This window comes from Taudactylus pleione, unplaced genomic scaffold (genome assembly GCF_031769625.1).
Source record: "Taudactylus pleione unplaced genomic scaffold, aTauple2 ptg000040l, whole genome shotgun sequence".
In the NCBI taxonomy this organism is placed as follows: Eukaryota; Metazoa; Chordata; class Amphibia; order Anura; family Myobatrachidae; genus Taudactylus; species Taudactylus pleione.
The window spans coordinates 21,425,661-21,444,441 of NW_028284442.1; the positions used below are offsets into that span (position 1 = coordinate 21,425,661).

The 18,781-nt window shown below is 45.4% G+C and overlaps 1 protein-coding gene across 1 annotated transcript in view; it reads left to right on the forward strand.

Annotated features, from left to right (window-relative positions):
• The window catches only part of LOC148538415 (collagen alpha-1(XXVI) chain-like), a 37,263-nt gene extending 18,703 nt beyond the window's left edge, over positions 1-18,560 (forward strand). The window contains exons 6-11 of the mRNA XM_088455513.1: positions 269-321; positions 1,698-1,760; positions 2,680-2,724; positions 12,636-12,680; positions 13,500-13,584; positions 18,412-18,560. Of these exons, the coding sequence (XP_088311639.1) occupies positions 269-321; positions 1,698-1,760; positions 2,680-2,724; positions 12,636-12,680; positions 13,500-13,584; positions 18,412-18,560 (440 nt within the window). The remainder of the gene's footprint in view (positions 1-268; positions 322-1,697; positions 1,761-2,679; positions 2,725-12,635; positions 12,681-13,499; positions 13,585-18,411) is intronic.
• The last annotated feature ends 221 nt before the right edge of the window (positions 18,561-18,781 follow it).

The following is an 18,781-nucleotide window of genomic DNA, read 5'->3' on the forward strand; positions in this document are numbered from 1 at the left end:
TAACAGCACCAATAGTCTGTCTGCAGCAGGATGCTTAGATTACACAATCAAAAACTTATGGAAATGCTAACTATACTATGCTCCATGGTGCTAGGCGTATCTGTAAACCTACTTATGGCTGTGGACAGATAAGGAGCCTGAGCTACATTACTTATTCTATAATACAGCTGAAAAACATAAAGATTGGTTACTTAGTACATTCAATGACAATCCTGTAAAATGCAATAAGTATGAAGACATGCAGATAACTAGTGGTGTTCTGATTTAGGACTTCCAGGACCAAAAGGACCTGCTGGCCCAATGGGTCTTTCAGGAACTCAGGTAGGTGTTACTAATGTTGTGTGAATGTGGGTGATCAAAGGAAATTCCACTCAAAGTACATAACACAGTAACCTGGTATTCAAATTATGATGATTTAAAAATGTGTAATCTTTATTCCATTGGACTGGAGGTATCAGCTGACATATATCAGTTCAGTTTGAAAAGATAGTAGTCTGAGTTCAGGCCGATACTGGTAAGATAACAATTCTAGCATTTGTCAGTATGGATGGCATGCCTCAGATTGTTTGCGTTCCCCCTAAGACATTTGTTAAACTAGCTTAACAGCCACTGTCTACAGCAGGGGTGGGCAATAAGCCGCCCTCCAGCTGTTGTTGAACTACATATTTCAGCATGGCCAAATAGCAAAACTGTGGCAGGGCATGCTGAGATGTGTAGTCCTGCAACAGCTATGGGGCTGCTTATTGCCCACCCCTAGTCTACAGTATCTCCCTGCTTTTAATAAGACACTGTAGTCTTGAGTGACAGTCACTAATGAACTATGGGCTTGATTCAACTTAGGACGGAACTGCTAAGCTGCACGCAAGTAGCTTTGCAATTCCATCCTTGCAATTATGGTAATGCAGCAGGAGTCATCACGCTTCCTGCATGCATTACTTATCATTGTACAATGCAGCATCAGATAATCCGCAAGAACATCGGCCATCTAAGTGACCCATGGGGTCATGCAAGCCAGCTGTCACAGATGAGAGAAAGAAGCTAGAAAATCTCCGTCAGCCGACAGAGATCCTGGCCTCTTCCCTCCCCCCAAGGTGGCGACATGCCTCCTTTTCAGAAAACGGAGGCTGTTGCCGCCCCTTCCCCGCCCACAAATGGCAGCATACTGTCAATCACTGACAGACTGCTGCTGATCTGCGTGCGATTACCCAGGACCCATACTGCACATGTGCAATACGGTTCAGGTACCTGCGGAGATTCCCGACCATCAGAACATATGGCCTGTTTGAACATGCACTGCTGTATCAGGCCATATGTGCACTAATATTGATGGTGTGCTTTTTATGCCAGGGCCCTGTCTGAGGGCTGACGCGTTTCTCCCTGCACAATTATTTTTAGTTCTCTTTTTTGTTGTTGCTTTTGAAATATATATGCACTGAGCAAGATAATTGCCTCTGTAAGATGCAGGGAAGCAGATGTGTATAAATGTTGTTTGTAAACCATTGACTAGGAAGAATGTGTTTAAATCATATTACTTTCAGTTGCCTTAGAACAGTAAGTGAATAACTGCCTTATACTACAACAAATAATATATTGGAAGGTATAACATTGGATCTCTATGCTGCCATGACAGTGGATTCCATGCAAATTCTCTGTAGCCCAGTTACCAGTTACTTTTCTCTTTATTATTCATTTTATAGGGTAAGATAGGACTTCCCGGCCAACCAGGAGTAAATGGTCAGAAAGGTGACCAAGGAGACAGAGTGAGTGTACTGAGTGCAGTTCATACTTGGATTCATTATTCTGCTAGAATCAGTTTTGCTTCATAGTCAAATAACTTGGTTTATGATGTTCAAGATGCACTTTTCTCAAATGTGATGACAAACACTTTTATTTGTTATTGTTATTACTAATAATAATTTTGTTTTATAGCATACCAACTCATTTAAATGTTTTTTTTGTAATAACGGGGATAGTATTTAATACTAAGAGGCCTATTCATTTTGTTAATTATCAGGGTCTGAATGGACCCCGATAATTAACATTCTATCTCGCCGCGAGCGCAAGGAGACAGCTGATCCGAAAAATATCTGTTTCCCCGAAGTGTTTCACTGCTCCTTTCATTGCAGTGAGACAAGAGCGCATACATGACCTATAGGTCCCGCATACACACAAGAGCCCTAACGTCCGGTGGAAGGAACCGGACAGGGGCGGAGGGATCCAAAAGGATCCCTCTTCACAACCAGGACCTCCTTCCCATAGGGAAGAAGTGGGTTGCGATACACAAGCGGGAGCAAACGCCATCAGAAGAAGGCAAATGGTCCTGCAGACAAGCTCCAAAAATACTGTATTTTCGGAGATTGATGCATTCTGTTCCCATACTTCCACAAAAGGAAGGTAAGTAGGCGATAACTGTGATATCTCCTGCTTTACCTTCTTGCTGAATGGCCCGAATACTTAATTTCTACAATTGCAGGTGAAACTGTAATGATGATGAGGCTCCTTAATCACAACTGGGTACTAAAAATAATATCATATATAAATACATAACATTATTTTTCCTATAGGCTACCATTCAAGATTGAGTCATATAGTTATGCAACACGTGAAAAACATTAAGGTGAATAAATACCCCTCTGTACTGTATGTATGTAACATTTTACCTCCTGTTATTGTCACCAGGGTGAACAAGGCCTACAGGGAGCGCAAGGCCTGAAGGGCCCTCCTGTAAGTATAGAATCAGTTTGTGAATTTTGTCCAAAGCATTTGCTAAAAGAGGCATTATTATGAAAACAATGAGCTACATTTATATATAGTGGCCCAAAGGGAAAAGATGGTGTCATCCATAGCAAACTGCACTAGAAAATTAATCTAATATTTATTGGTCCTAATTGCCTTTTGTTAAAGCACAAAACTATGGACCTCATTCAGAGTCTCTCGCAAGCGGCCGCTCACTCGCATCCAGCGTATGCAAATTTTTCAAAGTGATGCCATGGGAAGCGATTGCTCACCAAGCCATAAGCAACCCACTTTGGCTGTGCGAGCGATCGCTCTGTGTATGCTGACACCATTAGCTTACGTTGAGATGCCCATTTGCGCACGTCATCTCCAGGAAGTGTATTAAAACATTGGTACATTGAGCACCATCGGTAGCGATCGCAGCGCTTGTGGTTGCCTTACCCTGCCGCAAGCACTGCGACGACTTCAGTGTAAAAAACAAGCATGTGACGTGTACTATGATGCTGCCTGTTAATTATGCACGCCTTAAAAACGGCGTTGAAACACTCAGGCACGCCTGCGTTCACACCTCCACTCCCCCATTATTAGTGTCCTGCCCCTGTTACTACCCACAAACGGCCTCTCCTGTCACTCATTTCACTGGGTTGTCTTTGTTGGGCGAGCGGGCTGCGCTCGCACAGAGTAGTTTGCGCATACGCAGAACGAAGCATGCGCATGCGCGTTGGCAAACCATCGGCCGCATGCGAGCGCACAGCGCTTGCGAGAGACTCTGAATGAGGTCCTATATGTTACTGAGCTCCAGTACAAAACTCATAATTAAGTGGTGCCAGCAGTGCCGCAACTAGGGGGGGGGCTAAGGGGGCACGTGACCTGGGTGCCTGACTTGAGGGGGTGCCGGGGAGATGCAGCCGGAAGGCTAGGTTGCTGCTCTTGTGGGTTTGGTGCTGCATCCCCACCTTGAGAGGCACAGAGACACCGTCAGTCTAATGTGGTACCGGTCACAAGCCAATAAGTGCTCGCGGACCGGCAGCCAAGCAGCAGAGGCTACCAGTCAGTGAGCTCCAATTGGTTCACGAGCGGTGCCACATTACAATGACGGCAGTATTGACAGTTCTCCAGCGTGTGGCAGCCCCGTCCTGCGCCACCCCGAGATCACCCACCGCATGGCCCTGGCAGGTAAGAGAAGGGAGATGGGGCCTTACTGTGGTTTATTGTAAAAGAGGCCTTACTGTGGCTTAATGTGTAAGGAGCCTTACTGTGGCATAATGTATATGGGGCCTTACTGTGGCATAATGTATATGGGGCCTTACTGTGGCATAATGTATATGGGGCATACTGTGGCATAAATGTATAAGGGGCATTATTGTGGCTTAATGAATATGGGCATTACTGTGGCTTAATGAATAAGGGGCATTACTGTGGCATAATGTGTTGTAAGGGGCATTACTGTGGCAGAATGTGTTGTAAGGGGCATTACTGTGTTGCATAATATGTTGTAAGGGACATTACTGTGGCATAATGTGTTATAAGGGTCATTAATGTGTGGCATAATGTGTTATAAGGGACATTACTATGTCACAAAACCACACTCCCTTTTCGTCCTCTATGTTGCATTTTTTTGGGGGGGCGCCAAATTATGGCCTTGCCCCGGGTGTCAAAAATCCTAGTTTCGGCCCTGCCAGACACCAATAAATAGCTTCTATTATCACGGAGTGGCATAGAATAGTAAAAGATGTGATTTAGAGAATAACATACCATCTGCACTCAGTTATAAGGATATAAGAAGCCATTATGGCCAATAGCTCTTTTATACGTAACAGGTCACAGAACTGCAGGGTAAATTCTAGTGGAGATTTGTTAAGCTTCAGGTTGGAATGTATTATTTTTTAAAAACCATCTGATTTGCATGGTATGGATTAGGCATGAGCGGGTTCGGATATTAGAAATACGAACCTCCCTGATCCGAGCCGGGAACTGAGTCCGGCTCGGGTTTTCCCGACAGACTTGGTTCCCGGAACGAAGCAAAACGCCATCCTTGCACTGTCAGATTCTCACGGGTTTTGGATTCTATAAAAGGTCTCCGAGTCGGCGCCATTTTCCGCTCCGGCTGTGGACAGTGAAGAGGGAGGGTGAGGGTTGCTGTGCTGGTGCTGCTGTTGTCCATAAGGGCTGTGTCCAAAGTCCATAGGGGCTGGCTGGGCTGTGTTGTGCAGTGCTGTTGTCCCATAAAGTCTGTGTTGTCCATAGGAGCTGGCTGGGCTGTGTTGTGCACTGCTGTTGTCCCATAAAGGCTGTGTTGTCCATAGGAGCTGGCTGGGCTGTGTTGTGCACTGCTGTTGTCCCATAAAGCCTGTGTTGTCCATAGGAGCTGGCTGGGCTGTGTTGTGCAGTGCTGTTGTCCCATAAAGGCTGTGTTGTCCATAGGGGCTGGCTGGGCTGTGTTGTGCACTGCTGTTGTCCCATAAAGCCTGTGTTGTTCATAGGGGCTGGCTGGGCTGTGCTGTGCAGTGCTGTTGTCCCATAAAGGCTGTGTTGTCCATAGGAGCTGTGTGCAGACAGAAGGGGGGGGGAGGGCTTCAGTGGCTCCTGTGTCACTGTAGTCCTAAAGGGGTGCAGTAGTGTTGTCCAGGAGGGGCTCTGTCCATCATGGGTGCTCCCCCCAAGTGCAAAAAAAAATAAAAATATTTCTTTCTGTTTGTGTGCACGTTAGCCGCACGTGCATCAACAAAGTAGCAGCGCCAAGCATGCACCTGTGTCATAATTCAAAGGCCAGCTGGTCTGTTGAAGGGTGGTGTAACCCCCAAAGTGCCCCCAAAAATTAAAATATTTAAAAAGTGTTTATTTTTCTGTGTTTGTGTGTGCGTTAGCCGCACGTGTATCAACAAAGTAGCAACGCCAAGCGTGCGCCTGTGTCATAAGTTAAGGGCCGGCTGGTCTGTTGAAGGGTGGTGTAACCCACAAAGTGGCCAAAAAAATTAAACGTTTAAAAAGTGTTTATTTTTCTGTGTTTGAGTGCGCGTTAGCCGCACATGCATCAACAAAGCAGCGCCAAGTATGTACTAGTTTTTCAAACTGCCATCCTGTCTGCCACTGCAGTGCCACTCCTAGATGGACCACGTGTTTGTGCAACCCACTCGTGTCGCTTTAGCATAGTCATCTAGCTACCTCGGTGCAACCATTTTGCCTAAAAACGATATTGTGAGGTGTGAGGTGTTCAGAATAGACTGGAAATGAGTGGAAATGAATGTTATTGAGGTTAATAATAGGTACACAAAATCCAGAACCCAAAACACGGAAGGGTGGTTTTGGTCGGTGCACACCCTTAGTATGGATGTCTGGTGATCTGATAACATAAACTAGTATGCATGGTAAAATCATATTTTTAAAAATAAATAATTTAAATCTCAGACTGTGTACTTGCCCAAAAAATATATACCCAGCTCCCAACATTGCATATATTAAAATAGGGAACAATAAGTCACTCCCAAGATCAGCACAAACCACGTCTACACCCACCGAGCCACATCCAGACCATACTTGCCTATTTTTGAAAAAGCATTTCAGGGAGATTGTGAAAGCAGCACCTATGAGCGTGTGTTACAGTGGGCGTGTACTGATAAATCTGAGAGGCGTGTCATAAACCTGACTTACATCCAAATGTAAACCAGCCCAAAAGCAGTTAGTAAGATCTGTTTGTTGATGAAAACACACTAATACTTTTCATAAATTCATAGGAATCATTGTGCCTTATAATAAGCAATGCAAGGAAATGACACTAATGATCCCATTGGAATGTATATATCTCTCTGTTTTTTAATAAAACAGCTTCATAATGGGGGTAAGGATGAAATGGGAGAGATTGCTAGACTCTTCAGGGAGATTGCTACTATTTCAGGGAGTCTCCCTGACCATGAGGGAGAGTTAGCAAGTATGATCCAGATCTGTCTACACTAAACCCACATTATCTCGAGAATATGTCCAGTTTGGGATCCGCCAATCATGGCACTGCTGCCAGAGTCCAAAATAAGGATTTTCAGAAGATATTAACTAAATAGACCTAATAGACCAGTTCTAAGTACAATAAGCACACTCTCGAGCATGGAATACCAAGGTTAGGTCATGGGTGTAGCCTCTATGGAATAGGAGGGCCATACAAAAGTGTATCACCAACAACACAGAGGCTACAAGCCCAGACAAGTTCTAAATATTTGATTTTATCCAGCTGTTTGAGAAACCATCGCTTCATAAATTGCATGTGTTGTTTCTTTGGCAGGTCTTAAATCCAGCATTGGAGTTTGTGACCTGATGACTTATGATGCAGTAATTTAAAGTGCGGTTTGAATTTGATATATTGCACAGATAGGCAAACTCCACATTAAATCATATGATAAGTTGATAACAGTTTAGTAATTCACCCCACCAATGTCCCATATATTTTACAGTAAGGAGTACAAAATTACTTATAATATGCGAGTTTCAATGGAAAACAAAACCAGTTGCTTTTAAGAAGTAATCTTATCGACAATTTAATCTTTCCATCAGGGAACACTTTATAAGTGAGTAGGGGAGACAAGTGACATCGATGCTCACCTAATAGAAGGTTGTATTTTACAGGAGTGATATCACAATTGTCCAAATATAAATGACATTACTATTCACCAATAATAGGGATGTATTTCACATAACATATGTACATATTGATGTCTTGTGTATTATAAAACAAAAAAAAGGGGAGAATATAATAACACAAGATATAAGTGAGCAACAGGAGCGCCGCGAAGGGAGTGGGTTAGGTACTGATTACCCAGGCTCAGACTCGTCTAGGGGGGCCTAGAGGGTGCCCAGGCCAGCCATGGATGAGGTGGAAAGACCTTCTTCTAGGAGCATGACATCACAAAGCATGTTATTTTAAGTCGATGTTTTAACAAGTTGGTGCGGCCACGGCAAAGTGTTGGGCCACGCCTCTTCTAGCACCTGGGCCGCCCATATGTCTCAGCAGCCCTGGCGAGTGATATGTTGCCTTATTAGGACTGGTAACCATAGCACCCTTCATCAATTGCAGTTACAGTATATAGCTGGCCCTGTGCGCCTACATTAGGAAGCACAGAATCGGAATGGCGCAATGCGAATTTCCCATATGACGATTCAGTGTGAATCTATTTGTGCTGGTGCCTCTAGAATTCTACCTCTAAGTTTTCAGAGAAAGATGGTGGTGATTTTGAAGAATGAGAAGTTTGCACTATCCAATAGAGGTGGATTAAAGATATTCCTTACTAAGTATATACAGTTGTAGGCTCCTCCATACAGGACAGTGCAAAAAGGAAATTTAAATTTGTAAGTAAATACTAGATGTCATTAAATAAAAGGTTTGAGAGGTTGCATATGTCAGTGAATCCTCCTGTGGAAGGGCACAAGGGGCAGAACTATGGGAGACAATCGAGGCGCCTGCCGCCAGGCGCCAGCACTGAAGGGGTACCTCCTCCATTGTCCACAATATATTCACTCCACTTATGGCTGTAACTATGTACCCAGAGTATACCGTCATGGCCGCCCAATACATGGCACCCCTTCCCGGCACCTGAGAAGCCATTATATCCTAGTGGAGAGCTCCGTGTTAGACCATCAGTTGATGCTTCCATCTATCTATGGCCTGTCCCTACTCATTGGTGTTGCTGCTCCTCAGCAGCTTCTAATGTCAGTGTGACACGTCCGATGCCCCCCTCACCCACACCTCTCCATCTCACTCCTCCCTGGCAACAGTGGACCCATGCAGCAGTCCCGGCGCCCCTCTCACCCACAAATCCCTGTCCCACTCCTCCCTGGCGACACCCCTAGCAGTGGACCCATGCAGCAGTCCTGGCGCCCCCCTTACCCACAATCCCCATCCCACTCCTTCCTGGTGGCAGCCCTAGCCATGGACCCGTGCAACAGTCATGGTGAACCCCCTCACCCACAACTCCCTGTTCCACTCCTCCCTGACAGCAGTTCTAATCACGGAGCCGTGAGTCCTGAGTGGCTGGTCTGAGCATAAGTGCGGCTGCAGATCTTCTTACAGGAGCTGGATGTCAACAAGGATGCACTGAATGGAGCTGCGGGTAAGAGGACATGGGAGGCGGGGGCCTGGGGCACCAGCAACTGAGTCTGTGGGACAGATCTTAGGTGGAGCAACTTCCCGGCATGTGATGCAATCGGCAGTAGACTGGGCATTTTGTGATTTGTAGTCCCACCACAGTGGCAGTCTTACAGTATCTTGACTTAAACTCAGTCTTCAAAGCCTCCACATAAGGTGGTTTACCCTTCCATTAGGGGTATAAGGATTGCTCCCCACCCCACATCAGGTGGCTTTCGCCAGGAGGACCTCTGAGCCTCATGCTAATTGCAGTATAGAGGTCGCTATCTGTGACTAATACATACAGATGTTTCCCCATACAACTATACTCTGGGCCTGATTCAGAGCCGGACGCTATTTGCGGACGGTTGTTTCAAAAAAGGGCTATTTAAATTGAGCGCTCGCTCTTTGCGGTTTGTTGACGCCTCTATGTCTGAGTGAGCGAACGAAAAATGCGCTTGCTATTTTGTAAAGACGCCCCTTTGCCGTTCGCATCACACGTCATCTCCAGTATTTATTAGATTAATCGGGTACATCGAAAGGCATCTGAACTGCTTGCAGTGCTTGTGGTAGGTTTTTCTTACCGCTATCACTGCAAGCAGTTCAGGCTAAAAGACAACCAAGTGACGTGGTCGATGACGCTCCTTTACCAATTATGCACTCCCATTAAACGCCCTTTTGACCGTTAGGCACGCCTTCCCCTGTTACCACCCACAAACGGTACATTCTGTCAATCAAATTAGCAGCTCCTCGCTGTTTTGCGAGCGCACAATTTCCGACCACAATGACTGGTTTGCGCATGCGCATTATGACCCATACGCATGCGCAGTTGTGCGAACATCGCTCAGAGCGAATGAGCGGCCGCTTACGAGCGGCTCTGAATCAGGCCCTCTGTGCGCTACAAGTTGCATTACACTTAACGTGTGAGCGCAGAGTCACTCGGTAGTTCTGAGCATCTTTTCATACAAATATTTCCATTCAAATGCGTCTTATTCGCACAGTGATGTGAATAGGGAGCACAAGCAGCTTCTGCTGATTAAAATGATATGCAGCATACCTATATTCTGTGTAAAACTGTGGGTGTATCTGCATGCAACATGCTATATTACAATGTCAGCAGCTGTGACGGGGGGCACCAAATTTTAACTTGCCTACGGGCGTCTGGGATGAATTTACGCCACTGAAGGGCATACAATTTTTTCTACTCCGCAAAGATGAATATCGTAAGAGATATTTGTTACTGTTCTGATACTTTAATGCAGTGGTTCCCAAGCTCGGTCCACAAGGCACCCTAACAGTCCAGATTTAAGGCCAACTGTGCTTGAGCACAGGTGACTTAATTAGTACCTCAGTCAACTTAATTTAAGCACCTGTGCTCAAGCATGGATATCCTTAAAGCCTGGACTTTTAGGGTGCCTTGAAGACTGCGTTTGGGACCAACTTCTTACTTCTCCCCTCCGGGCACTCTCAACTGTGGGAGGTGGGGTGGTGTGAATTGTGTCATTAACGCCCCACCTCCACAGTGCACAGATGTTAAACATGACCCTACGCAGAGGTGTGGGGCCACGATGATGCTAATTGCTCTGTATCATTTAATGACGCCCCCAAATCCACCCATTTCACCTGGGGAGTAAGGACCTAATTCAGCACGGATCGCACGCACCCGCCGCTGCGAAAATATGAATGCGATCGCATGGCAACCGCAGCACTATACCAAGATGCCCATCAGCTTATAAAGCCGCCCACGTCCCATTACATATATCTGCAAGTCAGCGAAAACATCGGTAACATCGGACCCATACGCAGAGTTGTGGTTGAGCTTGACATGCCTCATAACCTGAGATGCTTCCTGTCGCCAGTAGTGCTCTGGCTGCATATGCCATCACTGGGGCTTAATTATGCACACCCCTGTAACGGCGCTTGAACGCACACTGGCACGTCTGTGTTTCCCCGACCACTCCAAAACGGATACTACCTGTCAATCACTGTGCAATGGGACTGCGTTCCTTCTATGAGCGGTTCACCAATCACAGTGGCCGGTTTGCGTACCTGCACTGAGATGCATATGCATGCACAGAATGCAAACATCGGCTGGCTGCGTGCAAACGCAGCCTTGCGAACCAACCTGAATAAGGCCCTAAGTTCATACCTAGAGGCAAAATAGAAGGAGGTACTCCCCCCTGCTGCATGCTAAATAATACAGCTGAGGGGGCAGAGGAGAACTAATGTACCACAAATCCTGCCAGTTGTGGATAATCTCCAGCTATTTCCCCACAGTTTTCTTCAGCCTCATCCCCCCTTGTGTCTCTCAAGCCTCATTCCCCCGTGTTTCTGCAGCTCTTGCCCTGCAGTGTCTCTCCAGTTCCAGCCAGGCCTCTTCTCTCTCTTATCCCCCAGTGTCTCTCCAGCCATCCCCCTTCTGTCTCCTGCCCCCAAAGTGTCTCTCAGCCAGCTCCCCCAGTGTCTTTACAACCAGCCTCCTTCTGTCTCCAGCCTCCCATTGTCCATCCAGCCAGTCCCCTATTGTCTCCAGGCCCCAAGTGCCTCTTCTACCAGCCATAATCTGTTACTAGGATCCTCAGTGTCTCTCCTGCCAATCCCCTGCTGTCGCCAGCCCCAAGTGTCTTTCCAGCAAGCCCCCTTCTGTCTCCAGCCCCCCAAGTGTCTCTCCAGCCAGCCCCCTTCTGTCTCTTCAGCCCCCAAGTCTCTCTCCAGCCAGCCTCCTCTCCTTCTGTCTCTTCAGCCCCCAAGTGCCTTTCAAGTCAGCCACCTTTTGTCTTCAGCTCCCCAGGGTCTATTTAGCCAAACATGTTGTCTCCAGCCCTGCAGCCAGCCATCTTTTGTCGCTCCAACCTCCCCCCCAGTGTATCTCCATCCAGCCCCCTTCTGTCTTTAGCCTGCATTGTCTCTCAAGATTCCAAGTGTCTCTTCAGCCCCCCAGTGTCTCTCCAGCCAGCCATATTCTGCCTCTAGCCCTGCAGTGTCTCTCCAGCCCACTCAGTGTCTCTCTAGCCAGCCATGTTCTGTCTCCAGCCCTGCAGTCTCTCTCCAATCAGCCCCCTTCTGTTTCTCTAGCCAGCCCCCAGTGAATCTCTAGCTAGCCCCCTTCTGTCTCCAGCCTCCCAGTGTATCTCCAGCCAGCCCCATTCTATCTCCAGCCCTTCAGTGTCTCTCCTGCCAGCCTCAGCATACCTCCACCTTCAGCCTATCTTCTGTGTTGTCTGGCTGATGCTACTCCTCTTCACACCATAACTCCTCTGTGCAGCACGGCATGACGTCACAGTGCCGTGTCTCAATAAAAAAACCTTTATTGTACCAGGCAGCCACCGGCAAATTTCAGTGGCTCCCTGGACAGATAGATCCATCTATAACCGCTGACTGCACAGTTTCAGTGATCAGCAGGTTGTAGGCAGTGGTTATAGATGGATTTATCTGCACTCCCCTGACAGCTGGCATCTGCAGGACAATGCTTTTGTTGCCTCCAGGAGTTCCACTGCTGCATTTCACTCGGAAGGGGGCAGAATGTAGGTGGATGACCTGCTCTCACAGAAGTTGGAGGGACTCCCCAAATTTGAGAGTCTCTTGGACGAGTAATCAAGTTATGAGTCTTCCAAAAACATATCTTGTTTTCTTTTACCATTTTGGTTGTGTATAGCACTATGGAACCATATGATACTGCCAGTGGGTGGGGCCAAATAGATAACAATAGGTATTGATTGTCTTTAAATAATAAAAAAAAATATATGATGTTTGCAGGTTTCTTAAATCATATTGGTGTTTCTTTCACTAGGGGGAACCTGGTATGAAAGGAGAAGAAGGGCATAAAGGAGAAGAAGTAAGATAAATATATAATTGTTACTAAATCTCAGCTTAGTGCAGACCAGTAAAATGGTCCATTATAACATGTAAATCAGATGCATTGCAAATTGCGTTCATTTTGTTTTTTCTAATAACATAGTTCAACAACTCCCAAACTGTGAGAGACATGCAGGTTGTCCCCTAATTCCATTCCCTCTATAGTTACACTGTGGGGCAATAAGAAGTGAGCAGTGTGATTGTTTCTCTCAAAGAAATGTAATACATAAATGATTCAGGTATTATCATGTAGGTCATTACAAGGGTAAATCTGAGTTTTCTTAGTGCATATGGGTTAACTAGAATAATATGTTTTTTGAACTGATTTATTTAACTGTAAAGATGCACAATACAATGTGTTCATAATTCATTTGACTATTATAACTTCTTAGGGCCTGATAACATTTTTATTCCCCAGAATTGTCCACTGGGAATGTACAGACAGCCGCATGTAGGGCCATTTGCACAGAGAATAGCAATGACTGATGCTAAACTCAAGCAAATGACATAAGCATGAATGATAGAGGAGCAAAAACTATGTATGTGTCCTGCTGGTATTTTTATCATTATCATCATCATTATCATCATCATTATCATCAGTACAATGCTATAATGGGAGTGACCTGTTGGTGATACAGGCAAACATCTTAGAAGCTCTATGTCACAGCAGAAGAGCTCCTCACATCTGGCTGCTTGAAAATCTCTTAAAGTTGTTGTGTTGCGTCTTCCCTGTGTTCCTCTTCTATTGCATACTTTCCCTCCAGACCCTGATGTACTAACACGGGAATTACTCTTACAGGGAGATTCCGTCCAGCAGCTCAAAGAAGCTCTGAAAATTTTAGCAGAGAGAGTATTAATTTTGGAGCACATGATAGGAATACATGGTGAGTATTCATGTGTATACTCGTACTTATAACACCAGGGAGACACAGCACAATATGGTTTATCCTAGCTTTTAATTTTGTAAATTCATCTAATCTGCAGACTGTTTGCTGTCAAAGATTATATGATCTTTAGACTGTAAGCTCTCATGAGCAGGGCCCTCTTCCCTCATGTTCTTCTCCTTCCCTCACTTATACCACCATCTACTCCCCACTGCCTACAACGGCATCTATCCCTTGGGTTCTGCCGCCCTGCTGTGTATTTGGATATTATGACTGCTGATGCAGCAATGTTTATAAACCATGTTTTGCAATGCTCTGTACTGTAGGTCACTTTTTTCTTGTTTTGTTCATACTGTTTCTGTACTTTGTAAGGCACTCAGGGTCGGACTGGCCGACAGGGGTACATGGGAACTCCCAGGAGGGCCACACCCCTCCTCTAGGGATCTTGTTCCAGACTATGCACTGAATTGTACATTGTTACATTGTTAATTGTATATTGTTGAGGGTCAGTCACCTTGTGGAATAGGACCACTGAAAAACATTGGTTCTTTTTCTTTTATAGAAACTACACCAATATTTGCCTAATGGTTAGCCAAACAAATGTGGTGGCTGGCCACACCCTGTAGGCTTGTGCCCTTACTACTGCATTCCCCCGGTGGGCCCTTTATGCCCCAGTCTGACACTGAAGGCACTGTGGATAATAATAATAATAATAAAGGATTATAATAAAAATAATAATAATAGTAATAATAATAATTACTATAAAAAGACTAGTATCCTCATCACCAGCTCCTACCAATGTGCTATAATAGAAGTCGGACCCCAATCTCAGCAATGACACTGCACTATGTCTTCTATTGCAGCAAAACTTTATCACTTCCAAAAGGTCCCAAGTGTTTTGCGTATAAGAAAAATGTGTTTACATTAATCACTTAACTATTTTTTTTTTCAAAAATTGCCTTAGAAATTGTCATTTTTTATTTCAAAGTTGTCTAAAAACATCAATGTAAGAACATATTTTAAAAAATTCTAGTAAAAAAAAAAAAAATCCTAAAAGGGATTGATTAGCAGGCCATAGATGCCTATGTTACATAATCCCGCCCACACACACACAGCACCAGTGGTTGTTATAGATCCATTTATACACCTTATCCCCACTACCCCAAAGGCCAAATATTATCTTCCGGTTTGTGGTTCCCCCTCCCATATATGCAGAGCGCAGCAGAGCGTGTTACATACAGCAGCATGCAGTGATGCCAGGCAACTAGTTAAAATGAATATTTATATTTTATGCTGTTTGGCATATAGGGGGTCATTCAGATCCACTCGCGAGCGGCAGTACGCTCGCAAGTGGGTCGATGTTCCCCACTGCGCATGCGCACGACGGATGGAGCTCCGTCGTGCGCTTGCGCGAGACCCGGCGAGCGAAGGACTTTCCATCGCTCCGGGTCTCGCACCAAAGGGGGCGTGCTGTCGATGTTGATTGACAGCACGCCCCCTTTGGTGGGCGTTCCGGGGGCGTGCCCGCCAGACGGAGGCGTTCCTATGGGAACGCCTACCGTCTGAAGCCGGCCCCACTGACATCACTAGTGATGTCAGTGGGAGTGATTTTGGCTCTGATAGAGCCAAAATCACTCCTGGCCTTGCGGTTGAGAAACCCGACCACAGGGTTTCACTCGCAAGTCCGATGGTCATCTTGTTGGACGCTCGTATATGCTGTGGGTGGTGACCCACAGCTATACGAGCGTCCAGGAGGACGCTCCATTTTAATGGAGGTGGGCCCTGATTCAGAGCGAGCGCTCTGGTCAGAGCGTCCGGCTCTGAATCAGGGCCATTGTATGTAGAGCAAATGTAATCACTTGATGTAGCAGAATTCAGCCGGCTGCTCCTGTAATTCTGTGTTTCCTAGGTACAGGCTAGAAAGCATTTCCAACATCTTTTTCTTAAAAGGTTACAGCTCTGTTGACCTTTAGACATTTACTGAGATATGACCCACCCACTCGTCATAGTTATACCCTCATTTAGAAGGGAGTAAGTCCAACTGCGGGCAGCAAGCCTCCACTTTATCTTGCCACGCATACACAGTAAAACAAAGCAGAGTGTGAAATAAGTGTGACTTACATCTGTGGCCCCTACACTTGAAGAGGCTGATTGGGGGCGTGCAAACACAAATTACTTACAACAGAAGTGTGCACGCTTCTTAGAAATGCCTCGTAGGATGTGTATCTTTTGCGGTTCATGAAGGTTGTACATGGTGATCAGTATTACCAGCAGCATGTAGCTTTACTGTGTTATTATAAACAATAATAACTGGGTCAATCGGCAATAGCGGCACCCAGTAATGCCAGGCACTGGAGCTACTTCAAGTTCTGACCATGAGTGGTCAATTCTTCAAACAACCATTTAGAGTGGTTTCCCACTTTCCAGCCAATCAGTGGTAAGCCGTTCATTCCTTCATGGCTTAGTAAAGGTACAGTCAATTAAGAAAATTGCAGCTACTTAATATTAATTATCCTATAGATGCAATGGTGATTCAAATTCATGTCTCTCACATAGGGCTCTATTTACTACAATCCGCATTTGTAATGCAGATTGTAGTGTGATATTATCGACTGAATTCACATTGCGAATTCAGGCAATATCACAGGGATTTACTACAAATCCCTTGCAGGGACAGAGCTTGCGAGAAAGCTCTGTCCCTGTGAATCCCCTCCGCACACTAGTCACGGTATTTTCGCAAAAAAATACCATGACAAAGTGCCCGCGCATGCGCCGACAGGCCATCGCTGCTACCCGCCCCCATCGCTAAGCCCCGCCCCCACGATCGTGGACCCCCCGTGACCTCCCTCCCTTAATAGCACTTACCTGCAGTCATCGGTGCTCCGGTGATGTCTTCCATGCCTTCGGTCAACTGATATCCCATACTGCACTGGGACCCGATCACCTGATGATCGGGCCCCAGTGCACCATGGGAGACCAGCTGACCGGATGGGAGTCATCACCGGAGCCCCGATCACTGGTCCATGGAGTCAGGTAAGTGAATTTTTTTTTAATTTTTTAGCAGAGATCAGCTTGTGGTCTGTTTAGACCACACAGCTGATCACTGGGACCGGCTCCGGGCTCTGCTCTGCCTTTTAGAGCAGAGTAGGAGTCCGGTAACCGGGGGTGGCCCTGGATAACGCCATCTCCAGGTGGTATTTATTATCACAGGGCTTTCCCCGGTATTTTTTTACAATTTAGTTTTAGTAACTTTGGTCGGATCACATTTCCCATTACAATTATGGGAAATGCGATCTGCTTACTAAAAATAAGTGATACTTAGGGGTTGGAGTAGAATTTTACGAATTCTACTCCAATTGCCCTGTAATAACTATAGGTGATACTAAAATAATGTGAAAAGGGTGTGAAAACACCCTTTTTCACTTTATTTTAGTAAAAATAATGCTAATAAATAGAGCCCATAAAATGAGAAAGGTTCTAGATCATGTACAAATGATGGATCTAGAGTTTGTGACATTCTATACCATCAGTCTATAACGGCCATCCTCAGTTTCATAAAGATTATGTTCAACAGTGTGTAGCTGGATTTAATTTTTGATTTATTTGATGTTATCAACAAGTTGTGGACTATGATATTAATTTATAATGATGACTAGCGTATCTTTGCTCCATCAAGAGATTACGTAGCTCACCTGCACTCTGTATTAACTTAGGCCCTGATTCAGAACCGGACGCTCTGACCAGAGCGCTCGCTCTGAATCAGGGCCCACCTCCATAATTATGGAGCGTCCTCCTGGATGCTCGTATAGCTGTGGGTCACCACCCACAGCCTATACGAGCATGCAGGTTGATGGCCGCGATGGTCTTGACCATTGCGACCATCGCCACTGCGAGCTGGAGCCTGCGGTTGAGTTTCTCAACCGCAAGGCCCGGAGTGATTTTGGCTCTATCAGAGCCAAAATCACTCGAACTGACATCACTAGTGATGTCAGTGGGCCGGCTTCTGACGGTAGGCGTTCCCTTGGGAACGCCCCCGTCTGGGAGGCACGCCCACCAAAGGGGGCGTGCTGTCAATCAACATCGACAGCATGCCCCCTTTGATCAGACACAACGAGTGAAGGAAAGTCCTTCGCTCGTCGCGTCTGGCGCATGCGCACGACGGAGCTCCCTCCGTCGTGCACATGCGCAGTGCACACCATCGACCCACTTGCGAGCGGACAGCCGCTTGCGAGTGGGTCTGAATGAGGCCCTTAAACTTTAATTTAACTTACACACACAAGATCGAAATTTTCAAGCGTTGTTTTATTCTTAGTCTCAAGCCACAGAGATCCAGTCTACTGTTACATGAGGCCCTGAATGTAATGAAAGTTATACTCGTCATCTCATATAGATTCCTGTGTTAAATTATGGCAGTAAGTAAATAAAGTCACTGCACTTTGTTACGGTTACAGTTAGTTATTTCTCGTTCCGTTCATTTTTTTCTTAGTAGTTTGCATACTCTGTACACCATATTTGCGTTGAGTTCAAGTCACCACCTGAAGGTATAATTGGAACCACTTGCATTCTATGTTAACTCTGCGGCACCGAGTTTGAAACCGGAACTAGTACAATTCTATCTTTATTAAACTAATTTACATGTTATGTTATTATAATGTAATTGTACCTGTTTTTCCTCTTTCAGTTTGCCTGTTTTGGGGTGGTTTGATTTTATCTATTTTATTTTGACAATTATGTTACATCGGTCAATCTACCTACAGTAAATCTATTTAAATCTTTCAAAGCCACTTACTCTGTATGTCTTAACTTTTACATTTCCTCTACTTCCAGATACACTTGTGGAGCCAGGCTCTGGCCAGGACGCTTTGGGCACTATTATCACTAAAAACATAAGACAGAAGCGGGGACAGCAAAAGAGATATCAGACGTTTGACATCTTCTCATCACTGCTGGATGACAGTGAATCAAGTCAGAACTGATAACACGGACCTCATTGCGTTATTGTGAATTCCGAAATCTCCAGCCCACAGAAAAAAAAACTTTTTCTTTACTGCAGAAAGATGAATTGCAAGAGCTTTAAAAATATAACGGCATATCAGAGCAAGAAATTATAATGGGAACCAGATACTTTCATTTACTTCAAGATTCTTAATTATAGTTTGAATCAATGTACTATTTGCAAATCAAGTCTTCTTGAAAA